General features: G+C 39.1%; 2 protein-coding genes across 2 annotated transcripts in view; one reads left to right on the forward strand and one right to left on the reverse strand.

Moving 5' to 3' along the window:
- smyd2a (SET and MYND domain containing 2a) overlaps nt 1-20,902 on the forward strand; it is a 43,308-nt gene extending 22,406 nt beyond the window's left edge. The window contains exons 5-12 of the mRNA XM_064339263.1: nt 1,779-1,903; nt 7,720-7,787; nt 9,214-9,316; nt 11,615-11,725; nt 12,009-12,129; nt 14,721-14,895; nt 16,414-16,522; nt 19,906-20,902. Of these exons, the coding sequence (XP_064195333.1) occupies nt 1,779-1,903; nt 7,720-7,787; nt 9,214-9,316; nt 11,615-11,725; nt 12,009-12,129; nt 14,721-14,895; nt 16,414-16,522; nt 19,906-19,989 (896 nt within the window). The 3' untranslated portion in view covers nt 19,990-20,902. The remainder of the gene's footprint in view (nt 1-1,778; nt 1,904-7,719; nt 7,788-9,213; nt 9,317-11,614; nt 11,726-12,008; nt 12,130-14,720; nt 14,896-16,413; nt 16,523-19,905) is intronic.
- Nucleotides 20,903-21,383: 481 nt separating this feature from the next.
- LOC135256951 (tyrosine-protein phosphatase non-receptor type 14-like) overlaps nt 21,384-24,686 on the reverse strand; it is a 71,343-nt gene continuing 68,040 nt past the window's right edge. Inside the window, exon 19 of the mRNA XM_064339261.1 lies at nt 21,384-24,660. Within this exon, the coding sequence (XP_064195331.1) occupies nt 24,532-24,660 (129 nt within the window). The 3' untranslated portion in view covers nt 21,384-24,531. The remainder of the gene's footprint in view (nt 24,661-24,686) is intronic.

The following is a 24,686-nucleotide window of genomic DNA, read 5'->3' on the forward strand; positions in this document are numbered from 1 at the left end:
GCACCGGTGTCCTAACCAAGTGTGGATGCTTGGTCAATGAAACTAAAGTATTGGTGGAAAAAGAAGAGTTAAGTGACTGAGAAAATGGCAATGAGCAGTACCTGCATTTTCTTGGAAGTGACAGTACAAAATCCAGAACCATCCAGACCAGAAGCTTCCAAGCCAGGCAGTGGTGGTGAGTTAAAAAATAAAAAGGTTGATTTAGTGGCAGATTCCATGTATCATGGGGCTCTGAGCACCTGACTGGCTGTGCTCTCCATTGACTTTGTATTGCGTGAAGGTGCCTCCTTGTCACTTTCGTCTGCTAGCAAACAACAGAAAAATGCCTAAAAGCTGGTATGTGGTGGGATGCACTACCAACTGGGTAAAGAACCCAGAATTAAGTTTTTATAAGCTGCCGAACCGAAAAACCTGCCCTAACATTGGAGTCTAGTGGCGTGTCAGCTAGCAAGCTAGCAACAGGCTACAGTATGTTACTGTTATTCGAAATAAGTTGGAGTTGGCTAGCGACGTTGTTTCAAGAAGCTTGTAGATGGCTAAGAAGGGGAAGCTAAAATGATAGCTACTTAGCTAGCGTTAATAAAATTGCAGGTAATAAGTAGCTAACGTTAGCTAAATTCTAGCTGCCATGTTTACGGTTAATTTCTGCATCAGTTTCACCAGAAGCCCCCCGAGCCCAAGGCAAATACCGTTTTTCAGAGACCGTTATAACATCGCTACACTGAAGTAGCAAGCTTGAGCTAGACTAACACAGGTAGACATAGGGTGCTAAAATAATACTTTGACATGCTTAAATCTAATGTTTTTAGCTAGCTACAGGCATTTTGTTAGCGTTTCAGCCCTTGGTTGCATATTGTGGCACCGATTGTTTTCCCCTTCGGTGGGCGTGGTTTTCAGAGTATGACCGTAATTACTATTGGCTGCTTATTTTAATGCTAATACTTCCTAGAGCAAAAGATAGTCCAGCGTCGGAATTCACATTGAATTTGACCTTTTTCTCCCTCATTCATCCTCACCACTTTGCTCTTTACTGTATGATCAGTGCTGTTGCATTCACAAAAAATACATGGTTACATTTATTTAGAAGTTGTTAGGAAAGTGGTGGACTAATTTTACAAGCCTGTTCACACTTCACACCCCACTGTGGTTTTGACAGCTCAGCTGCCTTCTCGCAGCGAAAAAGATTTACACCGGGAGTTCAATGGCCTGTCCTCCATTGCACCTGTCACATGTCCCTCACATCTCACGTCAGTCTGTGAGAACAGCAGCAACTGAAATAACATTGAGCACTCAGGGTGTGACACAAAGGAATCAAAAGCACCCAGGGCTCCAATAACAGAAGTGACCCAGATTCAGGATAATTCTGGGGAAAAGATCCAATGACCATCCCCCCTTTTGTGAGAGAGATATACTTAGTGTGGTCAGGCTGTTCTAGTTTTTTGTTCCATCACTCACGTTTAAGGGATTACATTTATGTAGTGAAGGGGAGAAACTCATTTCAACCACCATCAGTGTGTAGTACCCATCTGGGTGATGCACAACAGTAATTCTGTGCCGGAACAGCACAGTACCACACATCAGCTGAGGTAGAGAGGAAATTATTGAACCAGTGACACTGAGGGATGGGTGTCCCGGTAACAATAAGTGGCATGGGACCTTTAATGACCACAGTGAGTCAGGGACATTGTTAGGACATGATTTTCAGTTAGAAGCTATGGATTGTGATCAGAATAAGAAAGTTCAGTCAAACCTGCTATACTTGTCCCCTTGTTTTGCAGATCTAAATGAACTGGACAATGAGAAGCGAGAGATGAACCAGACGGACATAGCGGCTCTCCATTACTTCTATTCCAAACACCTGGATTTTCCTGATCATGCCACCCTCACAGTACTCCTGGCTCAAGTAAGCTAACGTTCACACCAATGGGTGACATTCTAATTGAACATTTCCACGAAATTGGCTTTGTCGCTCTGTTGACAACTACAAAATATGAAAATAACATATATGTAAAGGCAAAAATAACCTTTGCTTCTGCCATATCACCTGGCAAGCTGTTCCATGCATTGACAACTCTGTCTACTGGAATGCCTCCTGATGTTTGTGTGTAAATTACCTTTCTGCAGACTGAACTAACATTTAACTGATACTGAATTGCCTTATATTCATATGTATTGTCCGTTTGAGGAAAGTGAAATATAGGAACATTTGTACAATTTTATTAGTGAAATTCCGCTTTCTGGTGCACTCTGAGGGCAGGGGGCCCATGCAATTGCATTTTGAAACAATGATGTGAAACTCGCCTGATTCAGAAACATATTTAGTTTTTGTGTTCTCTTTTTTGTTGTTTTTTATTTTTTATTTCCCACAGTCTACAACCACTATTAATACCTGGGGGGAAACCCTGCTATCAAAGAATGTCGAAGATGCTATTAATAATCAAAGAACCGTCATTTAAGAAATTTAAGAATCAACACATCCGAGAACTATGATGTTCCTTAAGTAATACACTTTCATCGATATGTACTACACTAACACTAAATTTATTTTAGCCTTCAATTTTTTTTTAGATGCAGTGCTGGCTATTAAGACCAAAATTGCATAACCTGTGCAGGATTTTTTTGTTGGCCACAGAATCAGTCTTCTGGGCAGACCCACTTCCTTATACAACATAAGTCATTGCTGTCTTCTACAGTTCAGAATCATTTACTGTAAACCTGTGACTCACTAGTGTGGGAAAGCTGTTCAGGCAAGATATTTCCAAATATAACAGGCAAGGGTCAGGATTCTGTTGATAAGCCTGGGTGTTTTCTGGATTATTGAAACACATGTAAAAATCTGTAGGGTGCCAAATTAAACAGGTATGCATATATTTGAGTAGGATTTAATTAGCATTTTGTCCTCAAGTAGGGGGAACAAAAAAAATCTGGATTGTTTGATGACGCATGATGTCACAGCCTCACCCGGGTAAACTGTTCTCCAGCAAGTCACAGGGAATTAGATTGAGTACAAGCTGGTTTACAAGGTTTTTATGATGTCAGGACATTATGCTTAATATACGTCAGCTTCTGTGAAATGACATATTATGATATAAAGAGTAATGTTTAGAAATGTTTTCCTATGAGTAAGCCAAAATATCTATTTTTGGAGCCTGAGGGAAATGCACTTGGAAAATGCATCCTGCAGTGTTGAAATGCAAGACTCTGAAAATAGATTTTTTCATTTTTGTTTTGTGCTGCTATTTTAAAAAAATCACAATATAATTAAGTGTCTGTAGGTCACTTGTATCCTTGAGCCAGGTACTGTGACCTGAACTGCCTGTGTACATATTTAGCACTGTGAATTTGTAACATGAAAAATAAAAGCCTTAACTTTTATCTTTTAGTTCTTTTTAATTGGGTTGTCAAATGAGAACTCAATTTTCATATGCACAGTCAAACTGACAACATCAAAGTGTGCTGGGAATTTAAGGGTTTATGTAACCATTCAGATACCCAGTCAGATGTGAAAAAACATGCATGTTGAAACAAATATGTGAATACTTCACTGAACAGAAAAGGCACACAATACTGGCTCCACAAATGTGTTGAGCTGATGTATTATTGGGCAACCCAGTGGATACTAATAAACTAATCACAGATGCTTCAAGTACTGTCACTTATGTACAGTACTTACCTATTAAGGCCCACTCAAAAGTTAAGACATTTTTTACATATTGTCACATTTTTTGTCTACAAAATTGAGTAAAAATGAAAGATTGATCTAGTTTGAATTTTTATATACTTGATTCATGAACTTTTTAGTATTTGAGATGACAAAATATGGAATATGTAAAACATCCAGACTTGGTTTAATAGGTTTCTGGCACAATAATTAAGTCAATAGGTGTTCCAAATAAGCTTACCCCCAAATTGATAGAAAAGATTTTACATTTATTTCAGCTTATTATATTTTTTAAAGTTTTATTTAATTTGTAAAATACATTGTAATGATGAAATGTACAGTAGAAAGTGTACACCCCATGGAATAATTTCCACATTTTTGTGTCAGTTTGTATCTGCTTTTTTCCCACTTACCTACACAATGTACTCTACTTTTAATCTCATGGTGAGCATTTTGAAATTTACGCCAAAATCTTTAGATTAATTTTTTTCTGATACTTTCTTTTGCCGGTACTGATTATGCATACTGTGAAATTAAAGGACTGATAGCTGATCATGCAGACTAAAAAAACTAAGCCTGCCTTTTGTCAGATATGAATGTTTCTCAGATTGCAGTCACACTCATGGTACAAGTTAAACACTAGTAACACATACTGTGACTAGCACTTAGTTTAGATCTCATCTTACATGTTTCATGATTATTCATGACTTATTGATTGCCCAGTTAGTGCAGAGATCCTTGTAGTATTGCCTTCTTGATTAATGTTACATGCCTTACAGTAAGCATGCGTGAACACAAACTTTTTTGGTTTTTGTTTTAGACATTTCATATTTGAAAAGGAAACACTGCTGTTTGTTATATGTCAACTGTATGTAGTTAGGGTTTTCAAGACATTCTTATCAACTGGGTTTATTAGGAGTGTGATGGACTTAATGGGAACAATTGTGTATCATGGTTAAAAAGTGAGTCTTAAATTTATGTGAATGGATATTTAGAAAACAATTCCATCCATTCGTTACCTATACCTGCTTATCCTGATCAGGGTCCGGGGGGTGCTGGAGCCTATCCCAGCATGCATTGTGCGGGAGGCAGGAATGCACCTTGGACAGGTCGCCAATCTATTGTAGGGCTAGAAAACAATGAGTTGGTTTGCAATGAGCTTGAGCTCATTGGCACTCACCTGCCGCTTCCGCCTGTGGGACTGCATCAGGTCGCTGAACCCATCTCCATCCATCACTGGGGAAAAAAGAAAAAGTTGTATACACTGTATCATGTGGTGTAATTAGATGTGTAATGTAGGCGCGTCACAGCATCCAATGTAGAACGCTTTAGGGCTGAAGACTGAATTGAAAAAGAAAACATCAGCAATGCCAAACACTTCAGATGAATTGGCGTAATATCCATAAATGTTCAATCAGTCTCAATCAATCAGTCAATCATGCTTTATTTATATAGCACATTCCATACATTCCATGAAGCACCCATAGTGTTGCTGTTTAGTTCCCTTCTTCATTCATGTATGACAGGATTGATTGACAGTTTCAACAACAAATGCCCAATACCTTCAACTTTAAACATGTGAAATCAACAGCAGTTATTTAGTTAATGCTATTGATAAAGGGCTAATAATTGAGTATAAAATTGATAAAGATAGCAATCCGAACAGCGGAGCTACCCCACACAAGAGCTTATGATAAATGGCACGCATAGCTCAAGCTCTCTTGTAGAGCTCAAGCTACAGCAAGGCTGCAGTCTTTAACTTGGGTTATTATGTAGTATCTAGTGTACACTAAGTACGAAAAATATTCACATCTATCAGTTCACTTCCTTTTAGCTGCTGACCAATGTTGAAGTGTGGAAGAATAAACATGAGGGTGTTCAAGGCACCCTTGCATAAACATCATATGATACATCATTGGAGGGCTAACTCCATTGGAGGGAAGAACAGAAGGGAGCATTTTAATTTGGATTGTCATGCCGCCATGGAGCTCCTCATGAAAGTGGATGGGGAACATTAGACTTTTAAAGGCAAACAAAAAAAAAAGATTATTATGTTTCTCTTGAAAAGCAGATTGTGAAAATATGTTACATTTCTTAGGCAAATGTACAGTAAATGCTACACATTTTTCGGCTGGACCGCAACAGCGGGGCCAGCCCTACAAACGCGAATGTCTGTGACTGAGTGACTGAATGAGTGATGAAGTTACACCATTGGTCGGCCGGATCATGTGTGTTAGGTCCAGCCATATACTAGGTTTTAACCCGGTCTTGTTCGGCTGTTAAATCGTCCTTACAGTGGGCGAAAACAATTGGTGGCGCTCCATATAGTTAGTATGAGCAGTCAGTGGATTATCAAGATTATAAAAAATTTGAAAAGTTGTATGGTGGTCTGTACGAATAAAAATAAAAGCAAAGAACACTGATTTTGAGTTTTATGTCCCTCCCGTGCTAAAAGACTGGGCCAATGAGGAGAAAAAAGTGGATCCATACCATTAGACGGGAGGAACACTCTGGGATGCTGAATCAAGGCATGTCTATGTTTGTAGTAGCCGGTATACTTACAACTCAATATCTGTATGCTGTGTCAGAAATGGTAATTTGTATGTTTGTTTAATTTGTTTCTTTTGAATGTGATGATGTGGCATGTTACTAGATGGCAACATATACGTCACATCACATGCTAAAGAAACACGCTAGCTAGTTATTATGATCACTACTTAAATATGTTATGGTGAGCAAGCAAGCTGAAGTGAAGATGCTAACGTTTGTCACATGACATCCTAAAGAAACCAATGAAACAAACATGGGCCTACAAATTATTGCTGTTTCTGACAAAGACTTCTGCTAATGAAAGTTGTAAGTATTTACTGGTGTTATAAGGTATAAGGATTTAAGTATATTCCTTCGGAAATAAAAATGTTAGGAAATAAGTTAGGGACATAAAATAATTATTAGATTACTTTTATTATTAATGACTTTTGTCATTTGGTCATACAGTAGAGGCAATTTTGAGTTACTTCTGAGGCTTTACTGCCTGGCCCCTCCTACCCTTTCAAGTTTCTATAGTTAGCTCCATAAAGTTTTACGACAGACTTTTTTCTTTCTTTTTTTGTTGATTTGGCTCTATACTCTTTGTTGTTACAAAGCTCCTTTGTTAAAAGCGCTATACAAATAAAAATTGATTGATTGATTGATTGATGCTCCACAATTTTAGATTTGTGATCTAACAATGCACATGTGGTTTAAGTGCAGATTCACAGATTTTGTTAAAGGGAATTGTATACATTTTTGTTTCAGGAAAACACTTTTTACACATAGTCGTCGTCCCCCCCCCCCCCCCCCATGGGCACCATAATATTTAGGACAAATGGCTTCACAGGTGTTTGTGATTAGTCAGGTGTGTTTAAATTGCTTCCTTAGTGCAGGTATAAGAGCTTTCAGTATCTAGTTGTGATTCTAGGCTTTTGATTGCCTCTGGAGTCTGTTATTGGCATTTATCTGCATGAGGACCAGAGATGTGCCAGTGAAAGTCAAGGAAGCCATTGAAAAAAAGTCAAGGAAGCCATTGAGAAATGAGACTGAGAAATAAGAAAAAAAAACATATCCTAAGACAAAAATAATGATATCCTATTCAGCTGGGATAGTGTCTCTTTTGTTTCTGGTGGGTTTATGACACATTGCTGCATACAGTTTTTTTCTACATGAAACAATTAGTAGCCTTCACGGCACAAATGATGATTGTCATTGAGACACTTATCATAATAGGCCTTTTATGACAGCTGTCATAAATGGCATATGACATGTTGTATAGTACCATTTTTATGACTTGTTACATGATATCGCAGTATATGTCGTCGTGTCACTCAAAAATATGACATACAACTGTCTTCACAAAGTCAAAATTTCTTATGATGGTTTATGGCACGTAACTTATGTCTTGAAGCATTATGAAGTGCTTATGACATTGTCATGAAAGCATTATAAGTGAAGCGTCAAAGTGTTACCTGTATGTCTTTGGGATTTCATGTCATGATCAACTTCTTGCTTGTGCTCCTTAGGTAAACTGCAATGGGTTCACCATCGAAGATGAGGAACTCTCCCATTTGGGCTCAGCGGTGTTTCCAGAGTAAGAATCATGTTTCATCCAAGTCACTTCCCTCTAATCTATTTATACAAATTTATTCAAGTGCTGACATATGGCACCCTCCCAGCCAACTGAGTATTACCACATTGAAGTCACAAGTACAAATATCCGCAAACAAGAATAAGCAATGGCGATGTGTGAAACACGAGTGGAACATATCAACAATATATTTATTGGATTTTCTTATTTTTCCACAAGAACAATAATAACAATAATACAAACATATAAGCAATAATTAAACAAACAAACAAAAACAAAAAACAGCTCAGGTCAGTAAACATATACAGGAGGTTACAGGAAATAGCCTATATTGTAGGTAAGTCGCAGGTTACAAGAGTTACAGGAGACTCCTTGTAAAATAATGGAAGAAAAATCAGGTCCGAGATAATTCAGATAGGGCTGCCAGACTTTGTAGAACTGATCCGTTTTGGTGTGTAGAATACTTGTAAGATATTCCAAAGGAACCAGCTCAAATACAACTTTACAACGGCCCTTAACAGAAGGGCCCTTATCAGTAGTCCATTGTAATAATATATTTTTTCTAGCAGCAAAAGTAAGAATGTTATATGACCTTTTGCTAGCTACAGTAGTAATATTTCCACTTGGGAGGCCCAAAATCAATGACCTTGGATCCATTTCCAAATCTTTGTCAAATACCTTTTCCATTTCAGACCATATTTCAGATCAATACTTCTGTAATTTATGACATGACCATAGGCAATGGGTTAAGGGACCTAGGAACATACAATTTGACTGGAGTTAACGAGTGACCAGAGCCCTTATCGCCATTATGATAACTACCTTATTGTAAATTTGTAAAATGTTCCGCTGAGTCTGATTCTTGCTTAGGACATAACTGAAGGTTTGTAGATGATGCATTTTTTTCCATTTCCATTTGATTCCCATTTGGAAGTAGCTTTTCCAAACAGCCAAGCAAAAAGAGATACATCCATGCAAGCTCCTGGCCTCTCTGTCAAACAGAAAATCAGTGTAAACTAGATTGAGATTTGCTAACTGTCAGTGTGCTTAGAGCAGTAATCAATACAGGGGTTATTGGCTGACAGGAGCTGTTTAAGAAGTAGCCTGTGACATTTAGCAGTTTTCATGCAGTTTCATTAGCTAGAACAAGGAAATATTTTTTGTTTATGGTTCAATTAAGAAGTGTTGTGAGATGACAGTTTTGTAACTGATAGGCTTGTTTTGTGTGAATTTAAATAAGGGCCCTGTTAGAGTGCAATGGTGGCTATAATGATGTAATAATGATGCAGATGATGTATAATGATGCAGTTTTGCAGTTCACTATAAGGGTGTTTACAGTGCCTCTTTCCCTTTCTTTTGGTCTCTCTCTCTCTCTCTCTCTCTCATGCTTGATCTTGCTCCCTCTCTTGCTCAACTGTCTCCTTTAAAGTGTTGCTCTAATGAACCACAGCTGTTGTCCAAACGTCATTGTCACATACAAAGGGATTGTCGCTGAGGTGCGAGCTGTCCAAGAGATCAGCCCAGGGGAAGAGGTGAGTAGAGAGGCACCAACGACTCGGAGACTAAAGTAGGCAGTATACTTCGTAAGAAGTAGAACTTTGAGCAAAACGAAGCAATGAGAACAACTGAAGAACAAAAAGACACGGTGTTGTGTGTTCGTACGGTGCAGTGTGCGACGGCCACCAGGGAGAACTTTTGGAAAACTTCTTTCTTGTTCTCCGACCTCCCCCTCTCAGCTATTGGTCCAAATATCACATGGTTGGTTACGTCATGGTTGAGAGTTCAGAGGGCAGACTTCACATGCTATTGTACGGAGAGTCAATGCCAATCTCTCCTGTAGAGATGGGAATTCTGAGTTCCCGCATGTTTGATGAATGGTGCTACTCGTTTCAGCAAGTCATCAAAATGCCTAGCACACATTCGGAAATAAGAGGAAGTGGACCCCCTCGTCTAAACTCCACATTTGCCGAATGTACAGACAAAAATCTCCATCTCCTACTCTGATTTAAAGGGCAAACTTACCATCTCCTTCGCCTTTTTTTCTTCTTTTGCATAGCTAGATAGCCTAAACTAAAGCCACTACACACTTCAGCCTTTTTGTTTTGTGATCTTGCGTAGCCCTTCTCTTTATACATCCATGGCGTAGCCGCGAGACGCAGGTCTGGGCGAGATTCCAGCCCTGGTTAATAGCTGCCTCGTAATTATTCACGCCCCAGCGGCGTGGAGTGATGCTTCCGTGGTCTACCAGGTCATTTGGTATTGCTGAGCTCACCAGATTTTTCAACCTCATGATGGCCTGCTTTTCTGTCATTAACGCTTTCTTGGTCCTCATGTTGCGAGACAACCACAGCAAACTCCAAATGCAAATGCCACACCTAGAATCAACTCAAAACATTTTGTTAGTTTTCTTGTGCATAAACTAATGATGCAATGACACAGCTGGCCAAGAAACAGCTGAGCAGCTAGTTGTCCCATTACCTTTGCTCCCCTGGAATTGGGGATGGTAGTAAAATGGCTGGAAAAAAGATCCCATCTAGATACTGTTAATGCACTGCATTTTTGTTTCTTAAATATTAAGTGGACTATTTTTCCCATAAGAAATGCATGAAACAAGACACATTGTGAAATCATAAAGTTTTTGGTGTTTTTAAAACTATTTTTAACAAATTTTATTTTGTAATAGCTTGTATGATTATGCTTCTGTTGTTGTCACCCTGGTTTGTATGTAAAATGTACAACTGTGATTATTTATTCCATGCTCATTGAAGACTGAGCCAGCTAATAGATTTTAGCAGACAGCTTAAAGTGTGACAGTTTTCCGTATCTCTCCCCCATAGAAAATTATCCTGCATTTTCTTGCATCAACCCATGCAAGTAACTTGTGCTGTCGACCACCTCCTTATTAATCTCGCTCATTATTGGCTTTTGTTCTTAACATTGGACACAAATGTGCCTTTGTTCCATCTCTTTGTTCAAATGCGCTGTCAGCTGTCTAGAATTTCATAAGGCTTTGTTTTGAAGTGCCTTATTTAACTGTTAGCTGTGTGTCTAGACCAGTGAATCAGATGGCGGGAAACGTTGTGTCCTCAGCTTAATAGTGAACGCCTTGGGAGGAGAGGAAGGAACCAAGAGTTCCTCTGTGTGCAGTGATGATTGTAACTTTTTTCATGAACTAAGTTTTTTTTTTTTTTTTTAAAGACAGTCCAGAATACGATTTCTTATTTTTGAGTTGATCTGAGTTGTAAATATGTTGTAAGTTTTTCTGCCTATTCATTAAATGTTTGGAGAAATGAGTGGTTCAGTGCTTTGTCCGTGCTGTGCATCTGCTGAGCCAGTGCACGGTATTCGTTTGCCATCTGCAACTGAGTAATTCATGGCTGTAAGGTGCAGAGCGTCAGCATGGAAAACTTTCATGTCCATTGTGATGGATTTTCCTTGAAGGCATACTAAATATGTAAAACATAATTATCTGTCCCATCTGTTGATTTATCTGTGAGCATGGATATGCTCTCAGTTGTCAAAATGCACCAGTCTGCTGCACATACTTGTGTTTAGCTTATTGAATGGCAGATATTTGTTTAGTCTCACAAAACTGCATATAATTTGGGATTTTCCAGTCAAATATTCCAGTCACTTTTTCCAGTCAAATATTTACATTAAAAAACACATCTGTTAAATCTTGAATGGCATCCAGACACAGCTGAAGGCTGTCTTTTCCCCTGCTGACAGATGATTCTCCCTTGGTTAATTTTAGACCTTAATTAATATTTCTTTGTGCAATTTATTTTTAAATTTCAAGTTTAATTGCAACTCATGTCTTTCTCTTCCAGGTTTTCACCAGCTACATTGACCTCCTTTATCCAACAGAGGACAGGAATGACAGATTGAGAGATTCCTACTTTTTTACCTGCGATTGCAAGGAGTGTACAGCCAAAGACAAGGTACTGTAACACTGAGAGCAAATTATTATAAATCATATTAACTGAGGTCTCAGCTGAATCACTGGATTACTGTATTCCATGTGCATCTACATTTAGCATGTTGTACAACAGAACAACTGATATAGTTTGTGTATCTAATATGCCTTTCTGTTTGTGTATATCTCATGTATATCTCATATATGTTGTCTACTTAAGCTTGTTGTCTTCTCTGTTTTGCATTGGGAGGAACAGGAGCTGGGTTTTGTTTCATGTATCAATTCCTTTTCTCCCTACGTCTCTACAGGATAAGGAAAAAATGAAAGTTCGTAAGCTGAGCACACCCCCAGAGCCTGAGGCCGTCCGGGATATGGTGAAGTATGCCAGGAATGTCATCGAGGATTTCCGGAGAGCCAAGCACAGCAAGAATATCCTTGTCAGATCTGGATTATTGAAAAGTGTGCCATGGTTAGGGTCACATGGGGGTCAAAATGTGGAGTGGGAGGAGCTTCAGCACTATAAGCAGGGATGGGGACCATTTAAAGCAAACCTACTTCAGATTTTCACCCATTTAATATGTTTTGTGCCTCTTTGATATGGTCAAGGCAGGGGTTCTTGACCCCTTCTCTGTGGGTCCACGGTTAAGAGCGCTTTCATTTTCTGATGTGCAATGCGTACATGTCACATTAGTGTAATTTTTGTGTACTGATCACAGTGTGAATTTGATGGTTTGTTTCAGTGGACAAAGTAGCACGGAAGTGCATAGATTATTTTATAATTAAATATTGCACTTCATGGCACTTCATGATGTGGACCTGACAAAAATGACTATTGTAGAATGGCAGATACTCTGCTAGCTGAAAAGTTTGAAAGTTCAGTGCCAGTTCTGCAGAGTGAGGACAACCATGGTGGTTCTCCAAATCGCGTGGTGTCACCAGACTTTTCACACCGCAGCCCACAACTGAGCTTGTGTAGAGTTGCCTCATATGGCATGCAGTCCAAGGGGACCCGATCATCCAGTGGGGGTCGCTAGAGAGTGAAGAAATGCAGACAGTTAAAGGACTGAACCCTTCCGTAGCTTGGGCGATGCATTCGCCAATTACGTGTTACTCCGACACTGGAATGGTCCGGACTGGATCCCAGGCTGTGGGGCTTATCCTTGCACCGTAGCATGGTGCCTTAACCGAATGGACTTTGAGGTTTACAAGAAATATGTATTATTGATCTTTTATTTGTCCTGAGATTTGTGTTATTGTATGGTGAACTCTTGACCCTCTTTGTTGTAGTGTGCAGAGTGCAGGATGCTGTTTAGAGAATACATGTGTCTATTTATTTTGGGTAAAAATATATTTTTCCACTTTGGGGATCGTATACTTGATTTCTAAGCATAAAAGTAATGGAGAAAGGGCTACTCCCGCAATGGCTGAACGACCAACCATGCATGTTGGGTTTAGGGACTGCCTGCCCACATGCGTCTGGGACTGTTTTGCTTTGCTTCATATTTCCCTTCACACTTCACATTCCATTTTAAATTTCACAGGGTGCTATGTTAGACTCAACCCTGTCAGAAAAGCGAGAGTTTGAAAAGTAGCACTTGGGTCAGGACATTAGCTAACTCAACCATGTGCTCGTAGCATAAATTCTGCTTCCCAGTGTGAAAATTTCTGTTATCTGCGGAAGTGGCTTTCCGCATGGCAGTAAAGGTCACCCGCATTTTCATAAGTGATAGCGCTTTCTGAGCTTGCCCTTGCAGACAGCTGAACTGCTGTCTGCATGTTTGCAGTCTCTGCGTGAAACCAGAATAACTGGAACGATCTACAGCATTGCCTTCCTCAGGTCACAGTGAACGTCTGACTACATGGGGAACTGCTCCTGCAGTCTCCGCAACCTCCCCGGGGATCCAGGCAACACGAAAATGCCTCTGTCTGAACTCGTTACGCTGACTCTGTTAGACTTCACGGAAAACAGACACGAGAACAGGCCTCTGACTCAGCCTCCAGTCCAGACACCAGCTGTGTCACAGTAGGGTTCCGACCCCAGAGGAGGCAGGTTTATATTAAACGATACTAAACCCTTTCATATTTGGGAGGAAAAAATGTAATTAATCAGATTGAAGCATTGCCGCTTATCCTAATAATAATCTAACATGAAGCAAACACCGGTAGACTGTAGGCAGGCATTTGTCGTAGGGTGGCACGATATATTGAATCATGTTTTTTTTTTTTTTTTAAAGCATTATAAGAATAGCTGCCACCAGGGGGCATTAAGGCAATCTTTCGTCTTTTTTTCTTTAATCGTATGATTAAAATATTTTAATTCGTTAACTGGATGTTAGTTCATCCCCACAGCAGCAGGACACATTCTCAGGTAACAGGTTTTTAAATTGATTTTTATATTTTTGAATCTACTTAAATTAGTGTATTGTGTGTTCCTAAGAAAATGAAGAGGGGTATGGTGACCTTTATGTTTTGTTATCAGCCTTGGCATCGGACAAATGTAATGAGCCAACCTTGGTGACATTGCAGGTCTAGACATTCTTTGAGCTTTTTATTAATCTGATTGTTTATACATTGCAATTGTTGGAATGTCCATTTGACACAACCTGACTTAAATGCCAATTCTGATGTAAAATAGAATGGGAGAATTGAATGTATTACATTGGTAGTGTTCTTCCCCAAGAGAATTTTCAAGAAAATCGTAGAACTCAAGCCTGTCCCCCCTCAAGGTTTGTTATAACTGTCAAAACCCTGTTCTTAGATGCTTAATGTAGGTAAAAGGAGAAATATTTGTTCTTGTGCTGCTCTTTCATGAAGTTAATTAGGGATCTTTTGGTCCCAAAATAAGATGTGCCTTCAGGAGGGGAGACATTTGTGTCTCCTGGGGTGATGTTTTGGCCATTTTCTCAGTAAAAATTCAGTTAGACCTCAAATACTGTGCTTGGAATTAACATTTAGTAGTAACCAAAATGTTCAGTGTGGATTGAGTCGGTGCCCGAGACCTTTCCTTGACTCCACAGTACCCCCTAGTGAGCTGCTGGAGATGTGTGAGCTTAGCCTGGATAGGATGGGAAGCATCTTCGAGGACACCAACGTGTACATGCTGCACATGATGTACCAGGCCATGGGCGTGTGCCTTTACCTGGAGGACTGGGACGGAGCTATGTCTTACGGGGAAAAAATCATCAAACCCTACAGGTAAACCCTGCAAGGCAGGTATCACTGTCAATCATGTTGAAATCACTTTCCAACTGTGGCTGCTCTCTAGGTGCTGTAGAGTAACAGGGGTGGAGATGAAGGACAAAGTGCTTTACCATTAAATTTAAATCTGCTTGCTGTAGACTTCAGCAGAGTTCATCAAGATATAGCACCATGTGTAGCTTAGGGTGCGGTGCAGGTATTAGTGTAAGAGAAAACATTATGCAAATTATTTGCAAACGTTTCATTTAATTGACTTTAAAGGGCCTGTTTGACTTAGTGTTTCACTCCAGGATACATTCTCTTGGACTCATTTTAAAGTACCCCTGCATTAAAGTACCCATGCATTTTAAAACTATAAAGAGTATTATTATAATTATTATTATATTATCTGATAAGGATGTGTTCAGTATGGTTTTCCCACCAAAATATGTTCAATACTGAAAATGGCTTAGTAGTATCTCTACACCTTTACTGTGATTGAGAATGCCACAGTCTATGAATATGCAAGGTGGCAATGCTGCTGTGGTCCTGCGATATATAGTAGTCACAGCATACGGATTCCAAATTCTAATTTCTGCGAAATTTCTTGCGAACCTATCAAGTTCTGTATGACGTTCTGGAAACAAACATTTCCTCTATGCTACCCGGTACACCCACGTGATTTTTAAAAACAAATTCCAAACCATTTTTATTTTAGAATGGGCTCCTTTGGTACATTACATTACATTACAGGCATTTGGCAGACGCTCTTATCCAGAGCGACGTACAACAAAGTGTATAACCATAACCAGGAACAAGTATGACGAAACCCCTAGAGAGAAGTACCGGTCCAAGTACAGGGAACAACCGCATAGTTCAACTTGGACCCTGATGGTTAAACTGATTAACACTAACACAGTGTTATTGAGTGGTAATGAGTGGAACAAAGTTTCTACCTTGGGATTGCATCCTAAATCTGCACTGTCTGCTATGTTCAACACAACTGTCACAACAATGTCACTAACTGGTCAGCTTTCAGTGCTCCAAAGTTTCAGTTTACCACATTTCTCTCCCTGGTAATTTGCATATGTTTGCATAGTGGACCATAATAGTTTCAACATAATTGTGACTTCACAAATTTTGCTCGTAGGTGCACTTTTCTAACTGTGATTATAGGGAAGTACAGAGAAGCTCTCCGTCTACAGTGGAAGAATACGGAAAAAGACACTCTGGTGCCAGGTTTTATACAAAAGCCAGTTTTCACTGTGGTGTGAAAGTCATGCTTCCCGAAGGAGTTAACACATTAGAAAAGCATGCGTTTGAATGGAGGGAGGTCTTTAAATAATAGCTTTTTAAAGAAAGCTCCACAGTAATTAAAAACATGGTTTAAATAATCATCATAAAAACTGTTGTTTGTTCACAAATTGACACTATGCAGGCTTTAAGCTGTTGTTAAGCATTTGTATGTATTTATTGATGTATGTATGCCACATGTGCTGATGCAGGAGGCAGATCATGTGACTTTTTTTCCTTTAGCATGCACTACCCAGCCTACTCTCTTAATGTGGCCTCCATGTACCTGAAGCTGGGGAGGCTGTATTTGGGACTAGAGAAGAAGTCTATGGGAATAAAGGCCTTAAAGAAGGTAACACAACAATCTCCTATCCACACTGATTTAACAATTCTCCTGTGAAACCACCCCAGTTGTCCAAATGTACGTAAGGACTGTACCTCAGGTTTTTTAGTCGAAGACGTGCAGGTGCCAGTTTTTCAGTCAATGTAATTATGTGCACACCGATCACCCATGTCAGATAATATTATATACCTAAATGCTTGGGGCCTCAGGATTTGTTGCTTATCTCTAAGTTGGCTCTGATTTATTCAGTTGGAGTAATTAATCAAGTGCATGTGAAAGTCTCTGAAACATGTAGCATCAAGCCCTCATTGACTTACTCATCTATCACTGCCCAAAGGGACTTTAGGCCTGTGGCCCTCCCTCAGGTTAAGTGTGCCCTGCTGGAAAATCTTTGATCAACTTTACATCTCAAGAATATGGAGAGCATATAACTCATGTTCAGAAGAGAAAATATCAAGATCCTAAAGAGCAGCACAGTTATAAGATAGTAGCACATTCAAGAAATGGTATTCAGCCTTACTTTTATCGCAGGTGAAATACACACCTCTTTCTTCATACCTCATTATAAATTTCCGTATCAGTTTGCTATTGGGCCTAACAATGACAGCATGCTGATATTGCTAAACAATTGGAGGGCTTTTTAGGAAACATGTCATTGGTAACAGGTATCCACTGAGCATGTGTGTATCCATGCAGAGTCAAACCAATGTCGTGTGCCTGGAAAATTAGCCGCTGTGATATTCCAACTTCAGAATGAAAATAGTTGAGGGGTTCACAGGTCTGAAAGGTTAAGGTGCATTTAAGAAGTAGTTCCTCATTGAAATAAGTAAAGGAATGACATGCTTATTGGATAAAATTGAAGCGTGAGATCAAGATTAGTCCCTCTCATTGGGTTTTAATCATTTTGAAGCTTCTGGAATTTTTTAATGATCAAAGGCAATATTCATATAAGGTGTGACACAACTTATTTACATTCTGTTACATTCACGTTCACTTTTAGTGGAGTGGCTATCATGAGTCATTACGATTTAGTATCCATTACAACTTGTTTTCACTCTGCAGCCTTTTCATATTGTGTAGCTAGGAGCTCCTTCATTGCTGCCTGGAAGCCTTTAGGATCCGTGATGCAAAGAACTGCCAGAATTACGCTTTCATTAAAATTGTATTGCAAGAAAATCAACAATACTGCTGCTGTTCATTCTGCCTTTCTCACTGGGTTTTAGCATGCTGTCATGTAATTTGTAGGAAAATAAGGATCAATGAAGGGTCCCAGAGAGTAGTCAAATACACTTGCACTGTCTGATGACTGTTTGGAATTCTTCATTATGAAGCACAAATATATTTACTTTAGGCTAGGTTTCCACAATAACAGCTGCTCCTATTTATATCACTAATCCAATCCATTTATTTTATATTTTTGGCACATATATCATTGGTGGAAAAAGTTTTAAACGGGCGCAAACCGGAAGTTTGTGTTAACAGTTATTGAGAACATTAAGCCTGAATGACTGGTTGGGATAAGAACCGGGCTACACACAGGCCCTCCTGGAATGGCCTAAACACCTTAGTCTCAGTCATCAGGTGTTTACACTTCCCCAAATTAGGATACCACTGGGTTTTACCAGCTAGTCTATACTTTAATCAATTAAACATTTGAATTTCTAAAGGAATGATTTGCCATATAGTACATTCAAAAAATGCAGGTAAAGCGTAAGTAGATCTCATTAAAAGTTCTGTGATGAGGATAAGGGATGTTTCTGCATAGGTCATGCATAGTTATTTCAGACATTATGTGGCCTTTGGAGAGTAAGTCATCCCTCGACAGATATTGTTACAGTGCCGTGAAAAAGTATTTGCCTCCTTCCTGATTTCCTCTATTACTGCATATTTGGCATACTAAATGGTTTCAGATCTTTAGACAAAATGTAATATTAGACAAAGGGAACCTGAGTAAACACAAAACACATTTTTTAAAAATTATTATTTCATTTATTTAATGGAAAAACTTATCAAACAACCATATCACTCGTGAAAAAGTAATTGCCCCCTTAATGGGCTGAATGACCTGTTCTTGTCATTATATTATGGTATGTTATGTTAAATTTACAGTATTAACTGATTGTACCACATTTAGCAGCAATAACTACAACCAAACTCTTCCTGTAATTTGATATCAATCTTTTACTTCACTGTGGAGGAATTTTAGCCCACTCTTCTTTGCTGAACTGCTTTAATTCAGACAAATTGGTAGGTTTTCATGGATGAACTGCTCATTTTAGGTCCTGCCACAGCATCTCTGTTGGGTTCAAGTCAGGACTTTGACTAGGTCACTCCAGGACTTTAATTTGGTTTCTTTTCAGCCATCCACATGTGGACTTTGGATAATTGTGTTTTGGGTAATTGTCTCACTGCATGACCCAATTACACTTCAGCTTCAGCTCATGGACAGATGACTGGACATTCGCCTTAAGAATTTTCTGGTACAGAGCAGAATTTGTGGTAAATAAATAATGGCGAGTCTAGGTCCCAAAGCAGCTAAGCATTCTTACACCGTCATACTACCACCACCTTTTTTGTTTGTTGGTATGATGTTCTTACTGTGAAATGCTGTATTTGCTTTACGTCTAACATAATGGGACCCATGACACCCAGAAAGTTACTCTTTTGACTCGTCTGTCCATAGAACCTTATCCCAAAAGACTTAGGGGTCAAATGTGGTTAGCAGTGGTTTCTGCCTTGCTACTCTCCCATGAATCACATTTTTGGCTAGTGTTTATCTTGTTGTGGAGTCCTGTACGCTGACTTTAGCTGAGGCTAGAGAGGCCTGAAGTTCTTTGGATGTTCTTCTGGGATACTTTGTGACTACTTGGATGAGTTGTCGCTGCACCTTTAGAGAAATTTTGGTAGGCCGCCCACTCCTGGAAAGATTCGCCACAATTCAAAGTGGTTCGGTGGAGTCCCAGAGCATTAAATGGCTTAGTAACCCTTTCCGGACTGAAATATTTCAACAACTTTTTTGTGGTGACACTTTGATGGGCAATTTGGTGTTTGATAACTTTTTTCATGAAATGAAATAATTTTTAATATGTGTTTTGTGTTTACCTATTTTTACTTTGTCTAATGCATTTTGTCTAAAGATCTGGAACCATTAAAAACCAAAAGCAATAGAGGAAATCAGGAAGGGGACAAATACTTTTGATTTTAAATGTATTATTAAGAACAATTGTCACATTTCACAGGTTGCAGCTGTGGTTGGAACAAAAACTTAATATAAAAAGTCTATGTTTTTCCCACTTGATTGAGTTTGAGAATGGGTACAGGCAACATTCTGCCTTTGTGTGTGCGTGTCACAGCTGGCAGAAATGAGGGAGCCATTTCTCTGTCTTCCCCAGGCGTTGGCGATCATGGAGGTGGCTCATGGGAAGGATCACCACTACATTGCTGAGATCAAGAAGGAGATTGAGCTGCAGAAATGAAAACACTGGCGACAGCCATGGCGCCAACCCCCCCCAAACACACACACACACACACACACACACACGGATGACAACTTGGCCCGCTATCACAGAACACATCTTTCACCTCTCCATCTCCTCGTGTTCATTTCTGCCCAAATGATGAAACTGATCATTTCTTTTCAGTGTCGTTTTCAGTGTCGGCACGTTTTGCATCGTGATTACTTTTAGCGTAACAATGTAGCATGGGTAGGCATGTGCTCCCTACTTCCTGTCCCGCATAATGGCTGTGGCAAACTTGGAATGCTTTTACACAATTCAGTAGTTTTCATACAGTACTAAAGCTGTGGACAGTCCCAACAGGTAGTATAATAACACTTGGAGGTGGAATACTGTAGAGGAAACTACAGTTAAATAAATGGTACTTTTAATATACTAGGATTTTCTCATTTTCTGCTGGGAGATCTGTTGCAGTTTACAGTATTTGTGGCTTTGAAGAGGTTTATATATGAAGCACAATATTTTGTTGCGTGATGGATATTTTCTACTGAAAAGAGTTGTTTCTTTGGGGGTGATTTACACAGACCCCCCCCCCCCTTTCCATTGTTCACTGTCTGAAGGGTCCTGCAGCCAACAGGGCTGTTTTCCCAGTGCATTTGTGATACTCAAGGTACAGTTGCCACAACACCAAAAAAACTCCACTGCGTGCGATCGCTAGCAGTGCAGCCCATCTGCCTACACCCGTCCACAGCTCACCTCCCAGACTTCAGGAGGACTATGGGTTAAAAACGCCTAAAACATCGGTGCTCTTCTGTCTTTTTATGTATCGTAAATGCATGTCAAGGAGGGAATGCAATCTCTTAACAACCTTGTTCTTTTTGATTTGAAATTGTCCTGCATCTGCACTGAATAAAAACCCTGAAAGACTACACAACATTTTTGTGGTGCCTGGCTCTCTCGTTCTGAGTGGTGATTTTCGGGCTTCGAGGCCTGTCAGAAGTGTTGGGCCAAGCTGCTTTGTACTGCCTTCCCACGCAAAGGACCTAAGCTGTAGCAGTGCGTTGGGTCAAAGTTAATCCCAAATTCTTTAGTGTGAAGCATCCAGGTTTACAAGACCATCCTGCTACCCCGATTAATCTTGGCAGAGTAATCCCTGTAATCTCCGTGTTAGTCTTTTCATGCGACTAAAATGGAGTATGAACCAACAACCTGTTTGGGGCTGTCCTCTGACAACCAAGCCACTGAACTTGTGAACCTGGTTAGGCTTACCACCTGAAATGTATTGCCTTGTGTGTACACAAAACACACACACAAACACACATTCACACACACACGCACTATGACCATGTACCTTAATGGATACTGCATATTACAGATTCAATACGACCAGTTAAGGTGAAGAGTACTAGATGAAAAACTGTGAAATAATGCTTTATTGCATAATGAGCGAGATTGACAGCATTGTACATTTTATAAAAGAGACAATGCACTTGCACAGCATATACAAAACCTATGTACATCAAAGTGTTTAAAAAATCATGATCATTAGACAAGGGGAACTGCAGCCGTGGAATGCAATGCAACACGAAACAATACTGTCACATTAGGAAGAAGTGCAAAAAACACTTGAAAAGCATAAGCTTATATACCGATTTGAGTATATATACACGCGTTAGAATACAAAAAGGCATGCATAGTTTCATTCTTTTATGGTATTAAACAGTACCAAGTCAAAACCATATAAATTCTGCATGTCCAAAGCGGAATATAATACAGAATTGCACAGAATTTAAAAAAAATCAAAATATTTATATATATTATTAAGGAAAAATACAGAAATATGATAATACAGACTATTTTATAAGGTCTGTAGAAGGTATTAGGCACTTAGTTTCTCTGGTAACAGCCTTGATTTGAAATAAAATGGCTCCTGGTTGAGCTCTTAGGGGATATTCTATGTCTCATTAGCCGGATGGAACTTGGCAGAAAACACTAGATAAGGAGTGTACTGGGGATGGGTTACTAACATCTCACTGCCCGGAGAGATGCAGATGCTTTAAGCATTACTCTTCTTCAGGCGGGAAGTTATTTCCAGATAACTGAGCTCAGACATCATAGTTTTTCTATCCTTTGCCATTTAAATAATTCCCTAAAAAGTCTTCACTTGTGCTTTTTTCATTTTTTTTTTTTTTTTGCTTTTTTCACGAGCTGAAACGTATCAGCCCAATTTTCAAAAATTTCAGCTGCAACCTGGAAGAGTCAAAGCAGGTGCTCCATGTCAAATCTAGAATTGGTCACATGGTATAAATATGATACGTGACCCTGAGGACTGAATGATGCTTTCAGATTACAGTCAGTCAGGACCCACTCTGTCAGTTCTTAATGACTTGACTGGAACATAGACTGAGCTGCTGCTGTATTTTCAGCATATAGAGGTATTTATGAACAACAGAATATTCACAGTGGGCAAACTACACATATTAACTCTCAGGTAAAGTGGATCTACAGCCAGCTTGGTGTCTTAGCCATCTGAAATTTGCTGACAGGAAGCAAATGCACCACTTGCAATTTTCCCTGGCCTTTCGCAGCAGCAGCTCAGCAGTTAGGAGCTGGTATTCTACTAGCTATACTGGCTAAATGCCATTGTCAGTCACAAAGGTCATGTCTCATGCATATTACACAATGTACCAAAGTATTGAGATTGACTAGTGCACCTGTTTAAGCAATGCCCAGACAGACATCCCTCTGACATTTCAGCATCTGCAGAAAAGCCTCAGGGAAAAGGCTGCAACAGAATCTTGACTGCTGAGCAGGAAATTCAGATAGATTTTTACCTCATCTGGGTGTTTGTGCTTGTATATATAACAGGCTCAAAATTCCACAGACACACCTGTGAGTGCACCCTTCCTGGGGGAAAAACAAGCACCTTGCATAATTTCAATGACAAAACAAATGACAAAACCCCATGTTTAATGGCCTGATATTACAGAGCTTCGCCAAGTCAATTGGGAAGGGCTTTTAGTAAGAAAACAAAGAAGACTGGAAATGTATGTGGATTTATCAACAAGCAACACTGTACAGACAACACAGTAATATCGGAAATCAAAAATGGAAAAGTAAGAAATGATTAATGGAATATGCTAAATGTTTAAGGAAAAAAAAGAAGAGTAGACATAAAAACCACAAATCAAACTTAACACACTGATGCCCAAAGTGTACAACTATAATGACTGAACAGTAACCTTAATGATAGGAAATGTGTTTATTTACATGTACTTTTTTTCAATTACGGCAAGAACCTCACACACCAGGCGGCTTCAGCCTTGAAGAGGTAAGTCAAATATTAATGAATTTAAAAAAGGATTCTTCAGTAAGAAAAATTACAGCAATCTTGTATTGCAACCCAGTATCTAATCTTCAAAAAATAGCATTTCACAATACAAAATCTGATAATACATGTAGAATTGAAAGTAGTTCAGGAGAATTTAGGAAATGAAATGAAATACTGATTCCAAAATATATTTTTATAAAACTAAAAGTAAACAATGGTAAAACTGTAAACTGTTTTTCCAACTATATAAGAAATGCTAGCAAAAGGCAATGACTTGATTCAGAGCAATTTCTAGGCACCAAATTCACTTGAGAATGTCAGCATTCACTAGAAAAATGCATGGAAAAAAAACAGATTTAAATGTCAATAAGAAAATAAATTAACATTAAAAATAAAATATTTTTAAAATATTAAATATTGAAATGTCTTGACAAGTTTTCAATGTATTTTACAATGATCTGTTGTAGCACATTTCCAGAACTGAAAACATTGGAAAGCTGCAGTCTATATTTAAAGGTTTCTACAGTTGTCCCCTTAAAGGATGATTTTAGCACAAGTGTGTGCAGCCCTCTGCTGTTACACAATGGTACTACATGACCACACAAATCTGTCTCTCATCTGGGCTTCATTTTTCAAAAACCTTTATAGAGCTTCCTCATATTTCAACCAGTACACTTTTTTTCTTTGCCATCTTGCTGTTCCACATGCCAAAATATATATTCAATGCAAAATGAGAGTATATTTGTTTTCTCCTTTTCTATCAATCAATATTGGGAATTATACTAACCTTAGACTGAAGATCTTAAAAAAAAAACTGAATGGCACATTTTCTTTTGTTGTGCAGAAATGCTATAATCAGTCTAATAAAGGAGAATTTGCAAATCCAATCATATATCAGCATCAAAATCAATATACCTTTGATCCTAATTGGCTAACTTTTAGCATACAGGTTACATACTGCAATCTTCTTTAATTCACCTGTTAGCAAGATGACAGATTCTCTCAAATTCTGAAGTGGCTGTAGCATTATCAAAGAATGTATAAAGCCATTATCAATGCAACTGAGAAAAGGAGACAAACACAAACTCATTAAAAAAATAAAGGTAGTTGGTGAAATGCTTGTCATGGTGGCTTTAAAAACACACTTGTTTCTGAGGCGAGTACTCTGTACCGACACCATGTCTGTTCTCGATAGGAAAGAAGAGAAAGCGTTGTCTCCAGATGAGCTCAGATCAGATCAGACGTGAGTTCTTGAGGAACTGGATCAGCACCTGGTAGACAAACTTGTACTGGGAGATGGTCTGGACCATAAGCATGCGCTGCTGCCGGATTCGGCCCAGCATCACGGGAACATCCACCCTCTGCAGGAGAGAGGACATCATTTAGC

This window comes from Anguilla rostrata, chromosome 6 (assembly GCF_018555375.3).
Source record: "Anguilla rostrata isolate EN2019 chromosome 6, ASM1855537v3, whole genome shotgun sequence".
NCBI lineage: Eukaryota > Metazoa > Chordata > Actinopteri > Anguilliformes > Anguillidae > Anguilla > Anguilla rostrata.